Source organism: Fundulus heteroclitus, chromosome 14, assembly GCF_011125445.2.
Source record: "Fundulus heteroclitus isolate FHET01 chromosome 14, MU-UCD_Fhet_4.1, whole genome shotgun sequence".
Classification (NCBI taxonomy): Eukaryota; Metazoa; Chordata; class Actinopteri; order Cyprinodontiformes; family Fundulidae; genus Fundulus; species Fundulus heteroclitus.
Genome location: NC_046374.1, coordinates 28,874,920 through 28,898,819, shown reverse-complemented (window position 1 = coordinate 28,898,819; position 23,900 = coordinate 28,874,920). Strand labels below are relative to the sequence as shown.

General features: G+C 39.2%; 1 protein-coding gene across 2 annotated transcripts; it reads right to left on the bottom strand.

Annotated features, from left to right (window-relative positions):
* Positions 1-237: 237 nt before the first annotated feature.
* Positions 238-16,591, bottom strand: mus81 (MUS81 structure-specific endonuclease subunit). Of its 2 annotated transcripts, none has more exons than XM_036146685.1 (16): positions 16,509-16,591; positions 16,139-16,293; positions 14,998-15,127; positions 14,252-14,337; positions 13,574-13,708; positions 13,402-13,482; positions 13,205-13,293; positions 11,159-11,521; positions 10,940-11,067; positions 9,240-9,352; positions 8,007-8,126; positions 5,951-6,046; positions 4,611-4,739; positions 4,423-4,526; positions 3,700-3,783; positions 238-577 (listed from the first exon to the last, which is right to left on the bottom strand). In XM_036146685.1, exons 2-16 carry the CDS (start codon positions 16,277-16,279, stop codon positions 511-513), a joined length of 1,866 nt encoding a protein of 621 aa, XP_036002578.1. In that variant the 5' UTR covers positions 16,280-16,293; positions 16,509-16,591; the 3' UTR covers positions 238-510. The 2 variants fall into 2 exon arrangements, with proteins under 2 accessions (XP_036002578.1, XP_036002579.1); XM_036146686.1 differs by having other exon boundaries at positions 16,139-16,289.
* Between the last annotated feature and the right edge of the window lie 7,309 nt (positions 16,592-23,900).

The following is a 23,900-nucleotide window of genomic DNA, read 5'->3' as shown; positions in this document are numbered from 1 at the left end:
TAGCCCAAACCAAATATAATCTATTTGTAAGAGTCTACCTTAAATGTACAGTAATGTCTTCAAATATAAAAAGTCTGTTTCAGAAAATATTAAATATCTACTCCTTTTTTCCCCCTCATCCCAGACTCAGATAGTTAAATGCCAAAATACATAGAAATCCAGGAAAATATTTTACCGTTTCTGACATTTCTTTACATTTTCAAGTTAAACGGAGACAAAACATACATGAAAACAGTATTTTAAACAGCAGAATGCTACAAAATAAACTTTATTGGTTCAATATTAGGAAACATTCCTAAGAATTAATTTTGTAAACTCATACCATGTTACAAAATGAATGCTTTTGATCTTTTAAAACAAAGTAGAATGTTTGAAATGAATATAAATGTAAATAATCAGCGGACAAGTTATTTCCCCACACGAGGCAGAACATCACCTGCTGCTGTTGTAGGAAGGCAGCCATGGCTGAGAAAAAGAGTCTGTTTAGCTGAAAATGGTTCATCAGTAAGATCATGTCAGGGCTCCTGGGCTACAGTACAGCTGATAAACCGTTCTGCTAAGAGCTGGACCCAGATTTCTGAAAAACAGAGAAAATAGAAGCATTAAAGGTTCCCTGGTGTCCCTACATCAGTCATTATGTATTCAGTCTGCATAATTTGCTTAACCACCGTAGGCAAAGGATAAGTTTCATAAGCGAGCACAACAAAGCAAACAGGTTTAGAAAAGAAAGTACGCTTCTCTTTCATTTCTAGGGTTTTAAGTCATCAAGACATAGATAAAATAAACTGGACTTAATTAGGCTCTACAAGAGTTTAATGTTAACGCCACACAAGATATTTAAAAATAACTTTTTAGTCGCCTCTGTGTGTTTATAAAAGGACCGACGTGGAGAGCTCAACCCATTTCTGTTAGGCCTGACTCGCTAAGACCAGAACGCTGAAGTTCATCTTCTGACCCAAACTAAAAAGGCATTTTTACCCACAGTTTGCTTCTCTTCACTGGGTCTCTGGTCATTTTAGAACTGATTTTAAAGTTTTAGTATTACGTAATAAGTCACTTAACAACTGTCTGACCTCCTGCAGCTTTATGCCCCCCCTGGATCTCTTACCTCACTGCAAAAACGGAACTAGAAATAAGTAAAATATTCTTTAAAATTAATGTATTTGTCCTTGATTTGAGCAGGTAAATAAGATGATTTGCCAATGGAATAAGATTTCTGCACTTAAAATAGGAACAATTCATCTCCATCATCTTATTTCAAGTGCAGGATATCTAAATATCTTATTTTAGGGGTCAAAACACTCATTCCATTGGCAGATAAAATTATTTACCTGCTCAAATCAAGGATAAATACACTAACTTTAAGAACATTTTACTTATTTTTAGATCCGTTTTTGCAGTGCTCACGTGTCAAACTCGAGGCCCGCGGGCTAAATCCGGCCCGTCAAAGCAATTTATCAGGACCTCAAGAGCCAAAAAAGGCATATGATGTAATAAAGTAGAGGCATAAATCCTTTTAAAGTGTATAAAGTAGTTAAAACTCTGCCTCCTGTAGCGAGTGCTTTTTTTTATTGTGTAGTAGCAGCATCCTGCCACTAGGTGTCAGTTTTCCCACAACACATTAAAATAACCCAAAAATGTCCAAAAAGAGAAAAAGTGATGCAGAATGATGAGTTTAAATCTTAACTCACACCAAAATCAACTGTTTTAGCCTCTAACCTGTTTAAATTGGGCTTTAGGTGCAACTTTTATGTTACTGTGAATTTTCTTTAACATTTTTATGTGAATTAAATTATGAAATCAATACATCTATACAGGTGCAACTGTCCCTTTTAATGACTTCATGATGCCAAAGTGGCCCAATGTAGAGATGAGTCTGACACCAGTGCCCTAGCTCCACTGATCACTCGTTTTTATCTGCACGAAGCTCTAGGCTGATTCTCAGAGGTGTCAAGTGTTTGAGGTTAAAGCTCCTTTTAGGTTATCAAGACATAGATAAAATAAACTGGACTTAATTAGGCTCTAAAACAGTTTAATGTTAACGCCACACGAGATATTTAAAAATCACAATCATCGCCCCAATATCAAAAAGGAAAGTTGGGTTGATGGGCATCACTACTGCCATCCTTCAATAGTGGCACAACTGATTATTATAGGTTTACAAAAACAACACAAACAAAGCAGACGCTACATCCATTCATAAAATGAGGCGTGTCAGAAAAGGTAAATACATCCTGGTGCTTCCATTAGTCTGAGAGGTAGCAGCAAGCAGCTGCTATGTAAACAGTTTTGTTTCACTGATCATCTTTATTACGACCGTCTCCTTAAAAGTCGGAGTTCTGGCTGTTTGCTGATCTGTTAAAGTGGAAAGACATCGGTTATTGAGTAATTTCTAAATACGTCCCTCATTTCAGGAAATTAGAAAAAATGTTCCAAGTAATCAAAAACAGACTCTGCAAATTAACCACAAGACTGTGCAATGCCCAGGAAAAAAAAGTCTGCACAATTATTTGCTGCATGAGTGGGACACATTGTGCAACATAAATATAAGTTGCAAGTCAAGGTGGATCTCAAAAGTGTTGATAACCATAATAAAATGAAAACTTTACCATTTATAATATTTGGAAATAATAATACCATTTATAATTTGCAAAAAAAAAAAATCACAATTTTGTAGCATCAATCCTGCACAATCAACTAAAGACAAACAAAAAAAAAGCAAAAAAAAAAAAAAAAAAAAAAAAAAAACTTACATTACTTGACTGCAAAGATGTGACCCTAAACTGAGACTTTGTTGAAGAAGCTTTTGATTATCGCCAAAATTAGAAACATTCTGTCTAGGAGTGATGCTGAACAACCAGTCCATACTTTTGTTACTTCAAGGCTACTGTAATTCTTTACTATCAGGAAGTCCACGAAATGCAGTTCTAAAACTTCAGCTGATCCAAAATGCTGCAGCAAGAGTTCTGATGAAAATCAACAAGAGGGAATACAATTAAAACTTCTCCTTCCCACGTATAAAGCCCTTAATAATCCATCATATATCAGAGATCTGATTACCCCGTATGCTCCTAATGCTGCTTGTCAGGACTCAATGCAACCTGCTGGGTTTCCTTAGAGAGGAGATCTTTTTGAACCAATCTGTATAATCTGATTTTGTAAAGTGCCTTGAGATGACGTGTGTTGTGAATTAGCGCCATATAAATAAAACTGAATTGAATTGAACTGAAAGGCTGCTGGACCAGCAGGGCAGACGTGTTGCAGGAATTTAACGCAGCTGTGCAGAGACTTCAATGAACCGAAGCAACGTTATGAAGAAGAGCGGGTCAGAGGCTGATGCGTTCAGACAGAAAACTACAGAGTTACCGCGTAAAAGTGGCTCTACAAGCTATTGCAACATAGTTTATACCGCATTAGTTGTTGTTTTTTTCATAAAGTTTTTCCCTCAGGGCTTAATCTTTGCTTAATAAACGCTTTCCTTCTCTGCCAGCTTAAGGTGAGACTTAATGGATTTTATAATAAATAAAGAGCCGATAATTTCAATTTGCCCAGATTTGCTAAACCCTGGAAATGAAAGCATTTCATAATATTTTTAGTTGTTTTTTTTTAACTTTCAGCCCTTAAAGATGATTTCAGTCAAAACAAAAATATGTACTTAATCTCTGTCACAACAAAAGCTTCATGAAACGCGCTGCAAACCTTTTCAGCTTCCCGTATCGAACGCAGGAGAGGAGTTTCTCTTTCTCTGCCTCACTTCCACACCGCTCATAAGCTGCCAGAAGACTGAGGAGAGACACAGTAGGGTCAGTGACAGATGACATAGCCAAGCTTCTCATGTGATAAATTAAAGGTACAGGAGTATTGTTTCCATCTGCAGCAACACATTGGATGGTTTAATATGGACTCGAACCGGCACCTTCCAGCCAGTTTTACGTATTTCTGCTTCGTTTCTGTTCTCCAGAGTTCACCTTTTTTCTTTTGAAGTCTTCTTCTGTGGTTTTATTTCACCTTTTGACACACAAATTGCTCTGTACCCGGGCACTAGCCTGGATTTCTAACACAGGATAGCTTAACCCTGCAGCACAACAATGCCAATGAGTCAAAACTGAAGCAATATGAACCGTAGTTGGTGTGTTTTGAACCTCTGGACGTGTAAGACCCAACTTTCTCGGTCTGAAGTCGCATTACGTTCGGTTAATTTTAACCAGACTGAAACCGACTTCCACAGCGGAGGTCTGGTCAAACTTCTTTCTCGTGCTTCTTTTAGTGTTCAGTCCACTTTCCACTAATTCAGTGTCAAATGACTTAATTCTGCTTGAATGTAAAAACAAGACAACATTTCTCTGATTTATAGGAGAATTTGAACACTAATATTGTTGAACCTTTCTGACTGAAATGGTTTTATATAAAAGGGTGATTTACCTGTGTGGGGTGCTGTAGTGCTCCAGTATGGCCGCCGCTTTGTCTCCAGACAAACCGCTGATCTGCATCAGCTGCCTGGCAAACACTTCTCTCACCGTCTGACACTGAGGATGGAAACAAACGTTGGATCCACACGCTCACACAACAAACGAAGCCCTGTTTTATTTTTCATTGGGGGAGGCGGTCACCTTGTTTTTGACGGCTCCGTGGTTGAACTCTGCAAAGGAAATGAGAGAGCAGGAGGGGATCCCTCGCTCCTCTTCGTCGCTCGTGACGTCCCCCTCCAGCTCTCTGGAGCGGCAGGTCAGCGTTCGGTTCTGAAACGCAATTTAAAAATGTGGTCGTCAACACAGTATTTAATTCTTCGTCCATGCCAAAAAAGGCATATCATGTGATAAAGTAGAGGCATTTATCATTTTAAAGTGCATAAAGTGGCTAAAACTGTGTGCCACCTGTTGCAAATGTTGATTTTTTTTAACTGTGTAGTAACAGCATCCTGCCACTAGATGTCAGCTTTAAAACAATGTGAAAGAGCCATCCAAGATTGCCAAAACAAGTAAAAAAAACAGTCTGGAGTAATGATGAGTACCAAGCTCTATACTACTGCCCAAAGCTTGGTACTCATCATTACTCCAGACTTTTTGAATTGAGAAAGCTTCCTGGAGAGGAAGCTGAACGTCTTCAACTACGGAAAACAAGTCCAGTTGCTTTTGTTTTTTACTTTTTTTGGAATGACCATGACCTGGATGACTGAGAATCTACACCAGCACCCATCCAAGATGGCGGCCTCACTAAAAAAACGTCAGCTCAAATAGGCAGCGGCAGTCCATAGGGGTGTTTACCTACATGATGTCTATGGTATAACCTGCTGCTGTTTGTTGCATTGAGCAAAATCGTGTTCAATACTTTCATTTCTGTGCTTGGCACTGCTTATGAATTTATTATAAAATTCCTTTTAAAAGGCCTTACTCTGCATTACTGAACTGCAGGTAGCTAGTGCTTAAGTTTTAGAAAAGCTGTTAGGGACTTTTCAGCTACTAGATCATATTGTGTGTTTTCTTTGTAGTAGAAATCTGGACTTCTGAGTCTGAGTCTGATTCAGTGTTTGATGTGGTTCTGTAGAGTAACCAGACGGCTGCAGTATCTAACCTGCGGCCGACCGCAGTCAGGGCTAGCTTACATAAACAGAAAGAAATCACAAAGAAAAACAAAATAACACATTTAAAATGTAACTCACCCAAAAATCAACACTTTTTGCAGATAAACTGTATAAACTGGGCCTAAAGGTGCTACTACTGTTATATATTTATGTGAACTTGTTGAGTTCAGCAATATCTGTCTGAAAACCTGCAGTAAAGACGTTGCCTCTGAGTTTTAGACTATTTCACACATTAAAATGCTGGATTACTACAAAAACAAACCAAAAAAAGAAAAAAAAAAGAAAAAAATTGTTAAAATTAAAACAGACAGAAGCCCAATTTTATCTGAAGCTGAAAGAGAAAGCAGATTTTAAAGGTGCGCCTCCCACCTGGTAGAGTCTGCTCAGGTATCGGGTCATGACTGTGAGGTAGGCGGCCGACTCCCGAACATCCTGGACTCTTTTTACAAAGAAGCCGTCGACAACCTGACACCAAAATTAAAACATGATGACTATAAATGAAAATATAAATAATCCATCTTTGTTAGCAGTTTTCCACATTTTCTGCTATTAACCGAGCACAGGGCGCTCTACAGTAGGATTAAAGACGTGTAATAAAAGCCTTAAAATAAAGTCAGCTTTTACTTGCTGCACCATAAAGCCACGCCCATCACACAAAACACCTGAGAGCAGGATTAACGTCTTTTAGTCGCCTCCGTGTGTTCATAAAAGGACCGATGTGGAGAGCTCAACCCGTTTCTGTTACGCCTGACTCGCCAAGACCAGAACGCTGAAGCTCATCTTCTGACCCAAACTAAAAAGGCATTTTTACCCACAGCTTGCTTCCCTTCACTGGCTCTCTGGTCATTTTAGAACTGATTTTAAAGTTTTAGTATTACGTTATAAGTCACTTAACAACTCTGACCTCCTGCAGCTTTATGTGCCCCCTGGATCCCTTAGCTCACGTGTCAAACTCGAGGCCCGCGGGCCGAATCCGGCCCGTCGAGGCAATTTATCCGGCATCTCAAGAGCCAAAAAAAGGCATATGATGTAATAAAGTAGAGGCATAAATCATTTTAAAGTGTATAAAGTGACTAAAACTCTGCCTCCTGTAGCGAATGTTGATTTTTTTTATTGTGTAGTAGCAGCATGCTGCCACTAGGTGTCAGTTTTCCCACAACACATTAAAATAACCCAGAAATGTCCAAAAAGAGAAAAAGTGATGCAGAATGATGAGTTTAAATCTTAACTCACACCAATATCTACTTTTTTTTAGCCGCTAAACTGTTTAAATTGGGCCTTAGATGCTACTTTTATGTTACTGTGTGAATTCTCTTTAACATTTTTATGTGAATTAAATTATGAAATCAATACATCTATACAGGTGCAACTGTCCCTTTTAATGACTTCATGATGCCAAAGAGGCCCAACGTAGAGATGAGTCTGACACCCGTGCCCTAGCTCCACTGATCACTCGTTTTTATCTGTACGAAGCTCCAGGCTGGTTCTCAGAGGTGTCAAGTGTTTGAGGTTGAAGCTCCTAAACTGTAGAAAGAAAGAAAGAAACATCAACCATTGGAGTCTCAGTTCCTTTGTTTTAAAAACACACGGTTGCTCAGCGGCTTCATTTCAGCAGGTGAGATTTTTCACATCGTCTTTTTTTTGGAGGTCTTTCTATCTCTGTGCATCAAGGCAGCTTCGTGGATCGAGGACCCGATGCAGTGATGACTGAGGATCCAGGATTTATCGGCATCAACATCGGCCGACCTCAGACATTTTTAACATGTCGGTACCGATCTGATAAAGAAAACTGGGCCGACATTAACAACCAGAGTTTGTTTCCAGCTTGTTGCCATTTGCGTTTCTGAGGGAGGAAGCTGGCCGTGTGACCTTTGTTTGGTCATGTGACCGTGATAGTGACACGGAGCAGGAAGCAACACCAGCTATGTGGTTGTTGTTCTTTTCATGGAGACGAAAGGGTAGCGAAATATACATAATATTAACAATATTAGTAAATATTGGTTATTTTCCACGACAGCAATATGAAGCAGATATCAATATTGGCCCAAAAGTTTCATATCTGTGCCTCCCTAGTGATGAGATCCAGCTAGCAGCAGGATTTTAACGCATAACCAGGACCCTGGGAACCTTGTTAAAGCAAATTTGAATATTGAAAATTTAAATATTGACATGAAATGGAAATAAATTTCAAATATAAAGCTGGTGGCTCCTTCAGAAAACAGAAGTCGTTTTTGGGTATTTCAGGAGGATATTCATCCAAAACATGTGGCCAAAGATTCATATTTATGTTTGTGATGTTTTATTTATTTATACATCACAAACATAATTATTTTTGCCAAAATAATTGTCGGTTTTGTTAGATATTCAGTATCTGCCAACATATCGGTGTCTGTGTCTGTGTCTGTCAGAGCACTTCTACTCTTACCTGGGTGTTGACGGTGGCCTGCAGGAGAGTCGCTTCAGGTAAACTCAGGTGAGCAGCGGAGGAGCTGCTGCCCTCCACCAAGTAGATGGGCCGACGGAGACCGCACCGCTTCAGTCGAAACTAAAACAAAGACAGTTTTAAACTAGGGCTGAACAATTAATCGCATTTTCAATATAATCGCGATTTAAAAAAAACGTAATTTCCAAATCACAGAGGTCTGCAATTTTTGGCTATGTAACAATTAGGGAATTAGACACGTCCTTTAGGTGTCAGTAAAATGTTTAAAGTGGGTTTGCCTCCACATGGAAGGGAAGACAGTTGCAGCAATGAGATAATCTAATCTTATTACTTGTTTTAGAGTTTATATAATCATACATAGCGTTAAGTACAGGTCAATCAGTTTAATACATAGACTTGCTTGTTGGTTGGACTTTATGTTCAACAAGGATTGATGTCCAAATCAACTAAAAGCTGTTCTCTTGAATAATATTCTGATTAATAGAAACATTAAAAGTTCTTGTTTTAAATAGTCTTTGTTTACAAACGTCTTTATTTAGACGCCATTTTTGTTGCTTGTGGTTAATGCAGAGAAAAGTCAAAATTGCAATTTTGGTTGAAATATATTGTAGGCAGAACGCAATCATTTCTGCTCTGAGTTTAGATGCTGCGGGTCTTTTAGCAACTAATCTGCACAGCAAGGAAACAAATTGATTTGTTGTTTGTATATGTTTGAAAAGACGTGATAAATTAAACTGGGAAAAAAAAAAAAAAAATCGCATTAAATCGCGATATTAAGAAAAAAAATCGCAATTAGATTATTTTCCAAAATCGTTCAGCCCTATTTTAAACATGTTTTTTTTGGCTAATTTATTCCTTATTTAATGTTCAGGTCAATTTGAAGCCTTTCAGTGAGATGATTTCAGACTTTAAAGCATAATAACGCAGCGGGTCGGTACTCCAACGTATCTGAACAGATGGCGACACATAAAATGCGCTCGAATGTGCAGACTGGAAAATGTTGATGAAAATGCACTAGTTGAAATATTCTTACACAGATCTTCATACTTTAGATTCAATTTAAAACGTGCAGCAAAAAGCAACACAAAATAATCTAAAGTTTCAACCTTATAGAGATCACCTTAAAAAGTAAAAGTAATAAACTTTGGGCCCTGAATTGTTTTTGAGTTACTCGTCTTTAGGAAAACGGAGACAGGGTTAGGACCGCTCCCTCACCTTCTGTTCCCTGAAGCGTCCGTCGATGATGCTCCCACAGAGGTCGTCCATCCTCTTCCTCTCAATGATGTAATCCAGGACAAGCTCTCTGCCTGCAGGAGCTCGCAGCTGACCTGGAAATTACAATTAGCACATGCAGAGTAAATCATAGGCATTATATACGTAGACGGCTCGTTACGTGCTGGAGCACATTCAGCGTCGCCGCCATCTTGGATGGGTCTCTCCTACTCAGGGCTGGCATTGGAGCCGACGGGAGTAAATGCAGAGGGAGCAACTTTGCCTGTAATTTCTGCATCTTATGGTTGCAATAACCGGTGATAACAACTGAAAGTAGATCACATGGTGCAGATCGTCATTTTGGGCTGAGATTGGCTCTGAAGATGAGTTTTTACTTGCTGAGAACAATGCAGAAACCCAACAGATGGACCATTAATTTATGCTTATTAATCTGTTATCGCTGTATTTCACAAATTAAGGCTGAATCAAGTTAAAAAAATTAAAGTATCAACACATGCAAGAAGCTGTGCAGAAACTGTTGGTTTTCAGGGATCTTAAGCTCTTAAAGCCATATTTGCAAGCAGGGTGTGAGACACTGGAATGTTCTGGACATTTTAAAGAACATATTATGATGAAATTATTGTTGGCATGTAGCGAAGGCTCAGGCTTGTTTTATATGTGAGATAACACTTCCTAACGGACAACCAGCAGCCAATCAGAATCCACTATTCACACTGCAAAAACAGAACTAAAAATAAGTAACATTTTCTTGAAATTAGTGCATTTGTCCTTGATTTGAGCAGGTAAACAAGATGATCTGCCAATAGAATAGAGTATTTTGACCCCTAAATTAAGATAATTAGATATACTGCACTTGAAATAAGACGATGGAGATGACTTGTTCCTATTTTAAGTGCATAAATCTTATTCCATTGGCAAATCATCTTATTTACCTGCTTAAATCAAGGGAAAATACACTAATTTCAAGAAATTGTTACTTATTTTTAGTTATGTTTTTGCAGTGCACCCAGACCGTGGTATAAATTGTATTAGTTTCTCCATTTTTATTTTATTTATGTATTTGACAGGGACAGTGTACATTAATTAGCATTGCTGCATATGCTCCAGAATTAGCCAAAAAGATATTTTTCCATCGGTTGTCACTGGACAGATCTTAAAATCGCCTACCTAAAAACACAACAGTAAGAATTGCACAGTGAACAATACTAATATAAAAAAGAAATAAAAACAGCTATAACTCTTCAAAATTTGTTTAAAAATACATATTTTTTTTATATATATATATATATTTTTTTATATATATATATATATATATATATATATATATATATATATATATATACACACACACACACACAGGTATGGTTATGGAAGACGCATTTAATTAATGCTGACATGTCTGATGTGTCATGAGCCAGTTTTTTAGATGCTTTTTAAAAAGACTGTATATTGTGAAATGTTTAGAAGACATCAATGCCTAGATTCGCCATCATTTTCTTCAATTGAATAAAAACAAAACTGAAGTCTCCACTGGCCGACCCTCCATATTGCTGAATCAGCAGCAGAAACAGAGGAGCTTTGCCACCTTCCTCTAAGGGGCCCTGTGATTGTTCTCCGTTTAGTCCTGACCATTTTTAAACTGTATTTTTAATACATTTATGTTCTGGTCCTGCGTGCGTTACCTGGAACAGGCGTGACCTTCTCCCGGGCCACCCACAGGAAGTCCCCAACGTTCAGTTTCCTGACGTCGAAGTTGACGCCGTTCCTCTGAAGCTCTTTGACGAGCTCCTGCTTGCGGTGGTGGCTGCCGCTGCACAAACCAAGATCAGCTGTGAAAAAACTCTCAAACTGCTAGCCCTCTTCTCCCCGTCTTTGCACAGACGTGCAGGAAGGGTTCCTACCCGGTGGTCTCGATGAAGTCAACACACAGGACGATCTCATACATCCCGGGTAGAAGACGTCCTCCGTTGGGCTTTCTGCTCGCCGTCAGGCTTTGCTGCGGTCTTTCTGGTAGAGACGCCCCGCCTGCGTCACTCCTGGACCGAACCGCACTGGGAGCGCTTTGTGAAAGGACCTCAGGCTCCTCCTCCTCCTCCTCTTCTTCTTCATCATCGCCACTCTCAGTAAGATCAACCACCAGCTCTTCCTCCCTGTCCTCTCGTCCGTCTCCTTCGCTCCCGTCGTCCCCTGGGAGGTTTTTCGTCTCCTTTTCCGCCGCCTCCAGCCGCTCGGCCAACGCCAGACCCTCGTCTGTCAGAGAATACCTGGAAGAGAGAGACAGAGACCTAAATTAAACGTGAGAAAAAGGACTATTTAATGTCTGTTGTGTTGTTTCCTTCTCCGTTTAGAGCAGAAGTCTCAGTACGGCAGCCTTGTGTTGACAAAGTTTTGAATGTGAGGAAAATAAATATCCATCATGGAGAACGTCTCTCTCCACAGAATGAGCCTCCAGAGGTCCTCCTCCCCTCTGGCATCAGATCAGGTCACTACGCGAGTGTAAATTTACCAACATCTGTTCATTCTGTTTTTTTTCTCTATATCTTATTACCATCTAATGTAGAACAGATTACTAGATCAATGTGTGCTTCTGTGCTTTTTTGTCTCTCTTGTTGTGTCTCTGCTCTGTCTTCTGTAACCACAGTCGGTCGAGGCAGATGACCGTTCATACTGAGCCCGGTTCTGCCGGAGGTTTTCCTTCCCGCTAATGGGTGGTTTTTCTTCCCACTGTCACTTCATGCTTGCTCAGTATGAGGGATTGCTGCAAAGCCATCAACAATGCAGACGACTCTCCCTGTAGCTCTACGGTTCTTCAGGAGTGAATGCTGCTTGTCAAGACTTTGATGCAATCTGGTTTCCTTATATAGGACATTTTTGACCAATCTGTATAATCTGACCCAATCTGTATAATATGATTGATTTTGACTTTGTAAAGTGCCTCGAGATGACATGTTTCATGAATTGGCGCTATACAAATAAAATTGAATTGAATTGAATCTTATTTCTATACACAGAAATCTGCTTCAACTCTTCATTTGTTTGTATATTAGTCATGTATAAAAAGAAATGTATATTCCTGTAAATATCTCTGTTTTCTTATTTGATTTCTACAGGTACTTTATTCCAATAGATTTATATTTAAAAAAAATGTATTTTCACTTCAGTGTTTTTTTTGTTACTGTTACTGTTGTAAAAAGTTAATTTCCCCGTTGTGGGATTTAGAACTATTCTATATCTCTTATATATTTCATTTTAACACATCTCTGTCACAGTATTCCATGTATTTAATTGAGGCTGTATTTGATAGACCAACAAAGAATGCCATATTTTTCATACTATAAGGCGCGCTTAAAATCCTTAAATCTTCTCAAAAATTGACAGTGCGACTTATAATCAGGTGCGCCTTATATACAACTAAAGTTGGGCTTACTGATCGATTTTATGTGGTACAATGCGCTCAAAAATATGTTAAAAAGTGTAAGTGCGACTTTGCACCTTATAATCCGGCGCGCCTTATTGGTAATTGCAAAGGGAGTGATAAAAGGTTTTCACAATTTCACAATTTTTTATTTTATTTTTTTTAATAGTCTGATGTATATTAATAACTGAAATTGTGTTATTTTGAAAAGAGGAATTAGCAAAAATTAAATCACCCACATGGTGGGTACATACTTTAGGGTACTTGCTGCTGGAGGTGGTTCGACAAAGCTTTGACAGGAGTGGGAAGAACAGGCCACACTTTTTAGATCTCTACTTATAAACATTTTAAATCTATAAACCCCTTTCCTTCTACTCCACAGCTAAGAACAACTTTGTGTTGGTCTTTCACATAAAATGTCCATAACATACAAGGAATCTTGTTGTTTTAACATGAAAACTACGTGTAAATGTTCCAGAGCAACGAACACACGTCTGGTATAAACTGAACATTAAGGATATAGTTTAATAACCTGGCAGGATTGTGAGTCTTTATCAGCAGGTTTTTCTGGATCAGAGTGGTGACTGAGGACCAGGCCGTGTACTTGCTGCCAAGATCGGGCTGCCCACGGAAAAAAAAAAAAAAAGAAAAAAGAAAAGGAGTGAGAGTCAGTTTAAGAGAAGACGTGCTGACAGTATGAATAATAACTGTTCAGAGGGAAACACTCACCACAGTGAAAGATTTGTCACAGAGACGCTGAGCTTCTGACTGTAGCTCCATCTTAAACATGTAGCCTTTACTACCTGGTATCTACAGGCGGATGAATAAGAAAAAAATAAAACATTTGATCCCGATCCAAGCACACAATATTTTCAAATCAAACTTGGCAACAGAAGGGTACCAGTGAATGTCTGTAAAGGGTGAGCAACACAGCGTATCCTCCAGATCTCTTCTGTGGTATGTACTCCCTCTTTTTCTTCTTTGCTCCTCCACCTCCTCCTCTTCTGTCCTTCCCTTCATCACCTGCATCTTTCCTCTACGACAGATTAATTACACAATGACAGCTTTGGACTGAACTACAGCATTTAAACAATGAATACAACAGGATTTTATATTTAACATGCTCATATTTATTACTAAGACAAAAAAGAAAGGAAAACAAACAAGATTACATTTCAAGCAGAAGATGAAACTGTGTATGAATGTTTCTAACTTTCTGCTCATTTGTTTGACAGAATGGTCATACAGCCCCCTCTGGTGGATGCCGGAGGAAACGCACCCCCTCAAAAATAAACACGTTCATAAATATAATAACTAATGAAAAAATGCATTAATTTGTTTCACTTTCAGTTTTTATTTTATACACGTTATGATTTAAATCAGGTTTTATGATTTTGGTGTCTGTCTGTGCAGTAATCTGTGTACTTTTACAACATAGTTCATCACAATAACATGATTTTTTTTACACTTGTTTTTAAAAGGAATAAAAAATATCAACATTGCTTGGTTTATCCTATTCTACGCTTTACTGTTTTGTACATGTCTAACAAGGAGACAAGGGAAACGCCGTTTTACTCACGTTTCTGGAAGGAGCCAGGCTGTTGTTGTCTGTCCGGCCAGGAGGGGGCGCACCTTCAGGCAGGCAGTGGATTGAAGCGTTGGAACCTGACAGCAGAAGTAAAGGAGAGCTGAGCTAAGTGTTTAGGTTGTACTTGATTAAACATTTATATCAAAACAACATCCTGAACGCTTTTATTCAGTTCCTATTAATTTTTTTTACAAGTTTCTACATTAATGTTCAGCAAAGATTGTTACAGTTGCCCTATTTTAAACACTATTACCACGTTTTAATCACTTTTTTTCTCATTAATTCCACCTCTTTCCTGTTTAATGTTTTATTAAACATGGTGTATTTTCTGAAATGGGGACTAATAAAGGAATATTGTTGCTCTCCAAGCTCGACTCTAGCGTCACATGAACGTCTGACAAATCCAACCGTCCCTCCGTCTATTTTAGACCAGATGTCTGTAATAAAAACCGGGGACGTCTCTGATTTTGTTAAGCAGTGGGGACTCAGGGACATTTTTACCAACTAACAATTTATTCTTCCATCCGTCTGTCCATTCGACATCTGTCCAAATAGTTTTCAGTGCATCTTTTCACCGCTCCATCTGCCTGTGCATCTATCTATCCATCCAGTAAATTTTTGCGCACGTATCGGTCTGTCCCTCCGTCTCTATACATCCATCCATGTACGTCCAATCATTTGTCTGTCCTGTCCCTTCCTCCGTGGAGCACCCCCCGCCCCCTCTGTCTGTTTCTCACCGTTCTCTCTGTGGTATCGCTGCAGTTTGTCATCCAGTATCTTGCAGATGCCGTCTCCAAAGTTTTGAAGGATTTTTGCCTCTTTAGCGTTTTTCAGTGGAAGCGGATATTTATTCAAAGAGTTGATCGCCTGAAAGAAAACAAAGGAACATCTTTGAAATATTTCCCAACTTAAGTCTTAAAGTTTAATTGTAACTTTAGGAATGAAGTTTTTTTTTTTTTACTAAAAAAGAAGTATTGTAATAAAAAAGTAAAGTATTAAGCTTTTGTTTCATTAGACAAAACCTCCCATTCCTTGTTTTTTTCCCTACTTTCTTTCAAACAAAGCATGAATAAAATATTTTTTCTCTTTTCATGTGGTACATTGCTGTACATCCATGTATATATAAACAAAAAACAATTCTCATTACTGCACATGGGTGTACAGTCAGGCTGGACGATATACAAAAAAAAGTATATAGATAAAATAGAAATACTGATCGATATCAATAATTATCAACAAATTCAAAACATGTATTTTATAGTTCAAACTCAACGCTTTATTCAACCAACTTTTTTACCAAAACTGCAAGTTTAAAAAAAACAAAACAAAAAAAACATGTGATCTATGAACTCTTAGAAGGGGGCGGAGCTTAGTTCCTGGGTCTGCGTTGTGATTGGTTGGGAGGATGTAATGACTAATATTAACCTATATTGCTAAAATGTATAAGGAAGGAAAACGTTTATTCTATTGAACTTTTTACTGATCCTTTTTTCTATCATCGATATACGTAGATTGATTGATATATATCGTTATTGAATTATCGTCCAGCCCTAATGTAGGGTAATGTGAAAAGTTTTAAACCCATCTTTTGTTTATGCCTTCTGTAACCACAAACATTTGGTTGTAACCTTTCAGTGTTTTTGATCTACAGTGGTCCATAGTTTGGCTGCCTTGTCGTCCAACTTGCATGATAATGTGCCAGAAGAGCACATTGCACAGTTTTCAATTCAAAAAGAGAGAAAAAAAGTTGTCCTCAAATCAACCATATGAATGTTTTATATGGATCAAAATCTAGCAGAGAACTCAAGACCAGAGACATGGATCTTAATCACATCCACCAGGCAGGACCCGTCCCAGCGTCTCCAGCCAGCTGGGTACCTTCTGGTAGGTGTACTGGATCTTCAGGCCCTTCTCCTTCGCCTCGTCCCGGAGCTCCGTGAGCCACTGGAGGAATAGCGGGTTGGGGCAGGACGGCAGCGCGCGTTTCCGACCGAATCGAACCGACTCCGGACCGGGCATCCCCGTGAGCCTGCCTGGACACGGATACTACGGTAAGCTCACAGAATATCGCGAGAAGAGAGTGGAAAGACGGAGTAAGATTTCATAAGGTATGCTAACATTAGCAGAACGTTTATCTAAATGTTGTGATAAACAAATAATGATTTGTAGACGTAAATGGTAACATAAAAACTTGCTTTATCAGAAAAACGCTAATGAGAAAGGTTTTATTTCCTTTACTGTAGCTCACCGTGATTTTTTCTTAATCGATAAGCTGCTGGCGCCTTTGTTTTAAACGTACCGGAACACTTCCTTATTTATGTTGGTCACGTGATCCAAATGGTAGGTCACGTGTATCCGGAAGCGTAAAAATGAACAGCGACTCCTGGCGATGAGGAAGATTTGAAACTACAATTAAAACCCGATTCATTTAGAAAACAAGTCACTGTTTTGCCCTAAATCCTTAAACAATAAGATCCAGCTATTTATAAAAATTATTGTTTACTAAAATATAATGAATTTAACATCAAGTATAACCTGATATAACTTATAAAGAGTATAATGTTGTGTTTGTTGCTAATGAACTCTTTAGAAATAATGTTGTTGACGAAGATTAGTCATTGTTAAATGTTTCTTTTAAATTATTACACATAATGTATCTGGCTAACCAATACATGATGAAATATTTTAAACTAATTGACCCTAACTGTCCCTAACAATCAGTGATTTAGTTTGGTTGTAACGTCACAAGGAAGTTTTGGAAGGAATGTAACAGCTTTATAATTTATAACATTGTTATTACTTTTTCTCTAAGGTATGAGCATTTTAATTTATCATAATAGTTTTTTTTTGTACCAAATATATTTATTGTTGAAGCCTTTTCCCCTGGCATTGTTGTTCTGTGTTCTAGTCCTTGTTATATCTTTGTATTTGTAATTGTTTCATCCATCCATCCATCCATTTTCTAATCCGCTTAGTCCCTCATGGGGTCGCAGGGTTGCTGGTGCCTATCTCCAGCATTCACTGGGCGAGAGGCAGGGTACACCCTGGACAGGTCGTAATTGTTTCAATTAAAATAAAATAGAAAATAAAAATAAAAATTTTCTAAAAAGAAAAAAAAGAAAAAAAATAGTATTTTATGATAGATATAGTTTTTATTTTATTTTTTGTTTTAAAACTCTTTGTTTCCTCTGAACATTAATTCTTCCCTGGATTTTCTTTTCTCAAACTTTAGATATAGTATATGGATTGTGGGGAAGAAATTTGAAAATAATATATTTTTTGATATAATCATAGCTTATAAACTTCTGTCCCTTAACAATTTTCAGCAATATATATCCACCTCAGAGCATTATTGTAATTTATGCTTTAATGTCATGCTCAGATAAAGTGACATCCACCACAGTTTCTAGGAAATTTTAATGAGTAGACCTAATTTATTTAATTCACAACTTCCTACCTTCCTACCTTCCTATCCTTCCTATGAATATGGCGTGACACAGTGGTCTGTTGGTCTTAGGGTGCATCTGTAATGTTATAATTATGGATCCTAGCTCCTAGCTCCTGTTCCTTGACCTTTCAAGAGATCACCAGTAAGAACACGATCGTGTGGAGGAAAGGAGATTCCGACTGCTCTGCCAATTTCATACAGCCTTTAAGTGTTGAAGTTTAATCCCCAGCAATATGTCATTAGGCAATGGAAACAAACATGAATGCTTCTAGTCAAATCCTGGCCTACAGCCTTTAAAAAAAATGAACTTCAAAGTGTGCGCTCTCTTCTCTCCTGACATTTTTGTTAATTTCCATGAGGTGGGCTGTGCTTGTACATCATGTCAAAGGATTGTGGAACTTCTAATAGCTCTGGTAAGGGACATCACCAGGTTCCTGTGTTGTGAGAGGAAGCATAAAGGAAGCATTTCTTACCTCCTTCTCTACTCACTGCCCTGTTCAGACAGCACCTATCCTGGCAACCGCTGATGCACTTTTGCTTTGGCTGAAGAGTCCTTACCAACTGTAATTCTTTTGATGCAACCTTGGTTACTCCCCAAAAATGAGAAAGAAAAGAAAATATAGCATTCTATTGAAGGAGATGTAATTGTGGTTTGTAAGAAAATAGCAAAAAAAATTTTTATTCAAACTGACCATATGCGCATTCAGAGTGGGGATTGAGAAGTTTTAAACTGGGAATTGTAGCAAACAAGGCTGGAAGAGAACTCATGTTATCCTGAATCCTTGGAAGATCGGGCATGTGCGCACACATTTTGGTGGCAGGTGCTAAATAAATACATGTCTAATCAAATAGGGTAACTTAAATTATCAAATAGAATAAATAAATAAATGAATAACAGCTAAAAATAAAAGACAGAACAGGGTTGTGTTGTGCATGCTTTTATGCAAGTTACGGTATTGTAACTTGGGCTGCACAGTGGTACAGTGGGTAGCACTGCTGCCTTGCAGCAAGAAGGTCCTGGGTTCAAGTCCTACCCTTGCTCTGGTTTTTTTCTGCATGGAGTTTGCATGTTCTCCCTGTGGTGATGCTTCCTTCCACATTACAAAACCATGACTGTTAGGTTAATTGGCCTCTCTAAATTCTCCTTAGGTGTGTGTGAGTGAGTTGTCCTGCGACACTGTCCAGGGTGTACCCCGCCTCTTGCCCATTGACAGCTGGAGATAGACACCAGCACCCCTGGTGACAAGGGATAAGCATGTCGGAAAATGGATGGAATATTGTAACTTAAAAATTATCAAAAATGGTTGGTCTCTCTGTACATGGGCACTGGGCACGATTGTAAGGAAGGTTAGAAAAGCCCAAGCTGCAAAGGATGACATCTCAGGGTCACCAAATGACCCATTAGACCAGGGGTCACCAACCTTTTTGAAACTGAGAGCTACTTCATTGGTGTTGTGTCACATGTGCACAACTTTATGTAAAATAAAAAAAATTTTCATGCTTTGTTATAAAGATTGTCATTTTTAAAATCTGTATAAATGCAAGTGTGTTTAAACAAGAAGAGTAACGGTATTAAAACTTAGACTTAACTTTATTTGTCATTTTGTATGCACAAAGTGCATACAGAACGTAATTTTGTTTGCATACAGCTTGAAAAATCATAGTAAATTGCACTAAATTTCAGGATGAAGATGCAGCATCTAAAATAAAGTTTTAGATGCTGCTCACTGGTGGATTGTGACACCATAGTTGGTGACCCCTGCATTAGACACTGTCTTCATGTTAAGCATGTTAACAGCATTTTTATTAGTTTGTTTTATTGTTCTGATCTCTTATAGTTAGATTCATTGTATTTGTGCTTGCTAGAGCTGGCAAGGGTATGTTTGTAACGTATTCGTTTTTATTAGTGTGCAGCACTTTGGTCTACGGTGTTGTTTTTAAAGTGCTTCATGGTAAAGTTGTTTCGCATTGCATTGTGTTCTGTTGGATAAGCAGTTGTTTTGGAGTCACGCCAGGTTTCTCTCTTACTTTCACAAACAAAAACAAGAACGAATAAGTCAAAAGCACCTCATGCCTGCTGTTAGTAAGCAGAGGATCTGTTAGGTTGTGGGTCCGATTCTTTCACAAAGACCTTGGGAATCTTGTTAAATTGAACGGCATCATGCGGCGTTCAACTTAGTCCTCAAAATAAGATATTTTGGTGGGAAAAATCCGGTGGTCTCTGAGAGTAAAAAGTGGGCCATCACTGCATCTTTTAGTAGGATAACGATCCATAGCATGTGGCCAAATCAACAGAAAAGGTTAATCAGACACCTTTCATGACCATTTTGTTTTGCAACCTAAATACAAAGGAAATCCTAACAAGAGAGCATCAGAAACAATGAGGACTGTGGACGATGGAGACAGATTATGCAGAGGGATGATCAAAGATCCCCCCCCCCTCCCCCCTCCTGTCTCTGCCTGCTTTGTCAAATGTTAGAAGAGACTGTGTGGTGTCCTGTTGGCAGAAAATGAGGTTCAGTCACCAGGTGGAAAAAAGAGTTCACTTCCCTTTTCCTGATTGTTACATCATTAACCGCTGGCAATGTTGATATGCAATCATGAAATATAACCTGTCAAATGTGAACCGCTGCTGAATGTGCAGCTTCAACGTATCATAAAGAGTTTATTCGGTATTTAGGGCAGGATTTCTATCATGTCTCTGCGGTGGATGTGGACAAGTGCAACAGTTTCCTCACCGGGTGACAAACGGTGCACGCCCAGTATAAAGAGCGGGCGGGCCCGTCTTGTTTCACTATTTCTTCGCCTGCAATTTGTTTTTTTTATCCCACTGAATGATTAAAGTCGTATTAAAAGTTGTTTTTTTTGTCATCTTCACAGTGGGTCTCAACAAACATGGATTGTACTTGTTTGTTTCACTATTGACTATTTAACAGTTTAAGATGGAAAAGCAATAAAGTCCATGTAGACATAATATGTCAACTTACCCTAAATTATCTAAAACCCCAACAAAATCACTGGAAAGACCAATAAAACTCATGTTCTGGAAAAGAAACGCTACATAACCCCTATAAAACGACATTGCTTGGCCTTCACAGTTGTGCTGATTGGTTAACTTCTGACACAGTCAGTGTCGGTTACCTTTAGAGACCGTTATCCGCCTCATTCTTCCTCCCGGTATCCCCAGGCTGACAGGAGGCTGGAATCCTCTGACAAGACTCGACAGGGATCAGGAATCCGGCCTCTCCCCTCGCTGCCTCACTTAAACACACACAGTCGGTCCAAAACCCCGGCGAAAAGCAGCAGAGCGAGAGCAAGACGATCACAGGAGGGGGAGGAAGAGAGGGGAAGCGTGTTTGGGGAGGAAGAAGAAAGAGGCAAAATGAGGAGGGCGAACTGTTAAACTGTTAAGCCTCCAGAGCCGTTCATAGTTTTGCCCTCTGTGATAGCGGACCGGCTCATAATAATTAGTTTTATGTATCTCAGCTGTTGCGTCATCAAGGGGGGAAGCTTTTTGTAGAGCCCCCCTTTTTTTACTGCCATTACAGCCAGAAACTCTGTTGGGGTGTGTCTGCACCGCTCTTGCACACCTGGAAATTAAAGAGAATAGCGATTTGTTGCAAAAATGGCTGAAGCTCAGTCAGATTTCCCACTGGATTTAGACCTTTAGACTTTGACTAGGCCATTCTAACACGTGACTCTAACCCATTTCCTGTGTGGCTCCGGCCTCACGTGTGCTGTTGTCCTGCTGTAGAGGGAGCCTCCATCCGTGTGTTTTACTCCCTCTGACTGGTTTCGCTCCTGGATTGTCTGGTATTTAGATCACTCAAAATCTTCCCGTCAAGTCTGACCGGCTTACCCGTCGCCGCCGAAGAAAAGCGGCCTGTCAGCCTGATGCCGCCGCCAACCATGTTTAAAGGCAGAAGTTGTGCATTCAGGGTGACACTGTGTGCGTGGTGCGTGGTTCGTTTCCTGCGTCGATTGTGAAAAACTGCAAGCCGGCCGGACCTTTTTATGGATTCCCTTTGAGAATGGCTTTATTCCTGTCGCTCTGCCGCAGTCGTTCTTTCAACAGAATCTCCCACCTGAGCTGTGGACCTCTGCAGCTCCTCCACGGTTAACAGCGGCCCTCTGGGCTGCATCTCTGTCAGCGCTCTCCCCGCTCAGGTCTCGTTAGGTCAGCAGTTGATGGATTGACCAGAGCCCTGTGAGGCATTTAACGCTTGCTATATTATCTAAGAACCGAATCCTCTCTTCAACTCTTCCACCGCTTTATCCCTCACCCGCCTGCTGTGTTTCTTCATCGTTTTTTGGACATCTTTTGTGGTTTCATTCTAAAAAAAACGCACCGCCTCAACAGATTCGATTGACCTCAAGAGGCCAACCTTTTAAACAGAGACCTTAAATGCACTTAAGCCTTGCGAAACACTTCAGTTAGTGCTCATATCATTCCTGCACCCTCGTTAAACATGTAATTATATGTCTAAACGTGGTCCAAAGCGGGATCATGCGTGGCAGAGCTAATCCGGGTCTAACGCCGAGCCGAAGCACAGACGGGATGTTGAAATGTCAGATTCTCTGAGGCTCCGCCTTCAGCCCCACATTATAATATAATAACGCCTTAACATCTTTAGCGCCTAGTCTACCATCTCTGTAGATTACAGGCTTTTCTTTTTAAAATGCAGCTGGACTTTCCCCTCCCTTCCACAGCGAGCATTAGACCTAAATGCTGCCACAGATCCACATCTTTGTTTTGCTGTGAACCGTTGCGAACAGGTTTTGTGAACAGACCTTTTAGATGGGTGGGGTGCGATTTACCGAACCAGACGGCCTCACCTTCTCACTCTGCTCACTTGTCAGATTATTGACGTAGAAGACAACCAGTTAGCAGGAACAAGATCCAAACGAGCCGAGATTTCTGTTGCTCCTGAACTTTTTAACTTTAGAGTGGAGAACTGCACTGAAAATGTACAAACCATGGTTTAAAAAGCCAACCCACTTACATTAACTCCACCGGATTGGCCCAATTATGCAAAAAAAAAAAGCTCCTTAGTGGCTTCAAAAAACACCTGAGATACATGCAACCACATGTCAATGAGGCTGTATGTATACGTTTGAGCTGGTGATTTTGACCCAATCGGATTTTTTTTTTTTTTTTAATCCAGAATACATTAAAACCTGTCCAACCCGTTCATTTGCACATCAAGCAGGCTGACTCACTTAAGGTTTTTATTTCCTGCCTTAAAACATTTTTTCTCCTATTAATTCAGTTTGAGGCGCTGCTTTATGCCAAGATTTTTGTTTGCTTTTAGTCATTTATCTCTACGGTGTTATGAAGAATTTTATTTCATACTTGCGTACAGCAAGCAAACTGTGTTTTTTTTAATATAAATAAAACTGAATTGGACTGGATTGCATAATTATATCACCCTGAAAAATTTATGAAAGTATGAAATCCAAAAATTAATACATGTCATCATTGCTCATTATTGGTTCTTTGTAAACATCTGACCAGTCAGAATTTCCTGTAATCTTTTAATGTAGTCTCCTGGCCTTCTGTGAGTTGTTTTATTTTATTTTTTACTTATTTGTTGTTTTACAGTTTTAAAGAACAACACAGGGTAGTGCTGTTTCATTATTCCTGTAAAAAGAAGACACCCCCCCCCCCAACATTTAAATCCTGAGCTGCAGATAACCATCAGATAAAGAAACTACACAAAAAAGAGACAGAAAATAACAGTGTTAGGCAATATATTATTTACTATGATAAAAATGCATTTTACATTAGAAAAAAATGATCTCTCATGTTGCACAGAGATGCCCGCTGGTAATATGATCCTACACAAAAATGTAAAGTTGAGCCAAAACACAACGAGGGGTAACTGAGCCGGCTGGGCGGGAGAGTCTGAGGTGTGTCCAGAGCATCTTCTTAAAAACGTCTACCTTGTTTGAGGTTCTTTCCGACGTTCCACACGGGGGGATAAAATTAGGAAATTTGATCTTTGGCAAGTCATCTAGACGATTTAATAAATCTGCTCCTGATGAAATAGAAATATCCCTTATCGTTCTGATCATGGCGATCAGAACGAGCCTCGATCAGGGAAGCTTTAACGTCGCAAATGTGGTCCTAATGTTTTGGCTCATCGTAATATTACCAACTTTCATGCAAAAAGAAAACCCAACTCCAAGCCC

Excerpts from the sequence above, each read along its gene's own strand:
- mus81 (XM_036146685.1), bottom strand. The coding sequence starts at position 16,279 with ATGCCCGGTCCGGAGTCGGTTCGATTCGGTCGGAAACGCGCGCTGCCG. Across the intron at positions 15,128-16,138 it reads TCCAGTACACCTACCAGAAG|GCGATCAACTCTTTGAATAA; the intron begins GTACCCAGCTGG and ends GTTTTCTTTCAG. Across the intron at positions 13,709-14,251 it reads GCCTGGCTCCTTCCAGAAAC|AGGAAAGATGCAGGTGATGA; the intron begins GTGAGTAAAACG and ends AATCTGTCGTAG.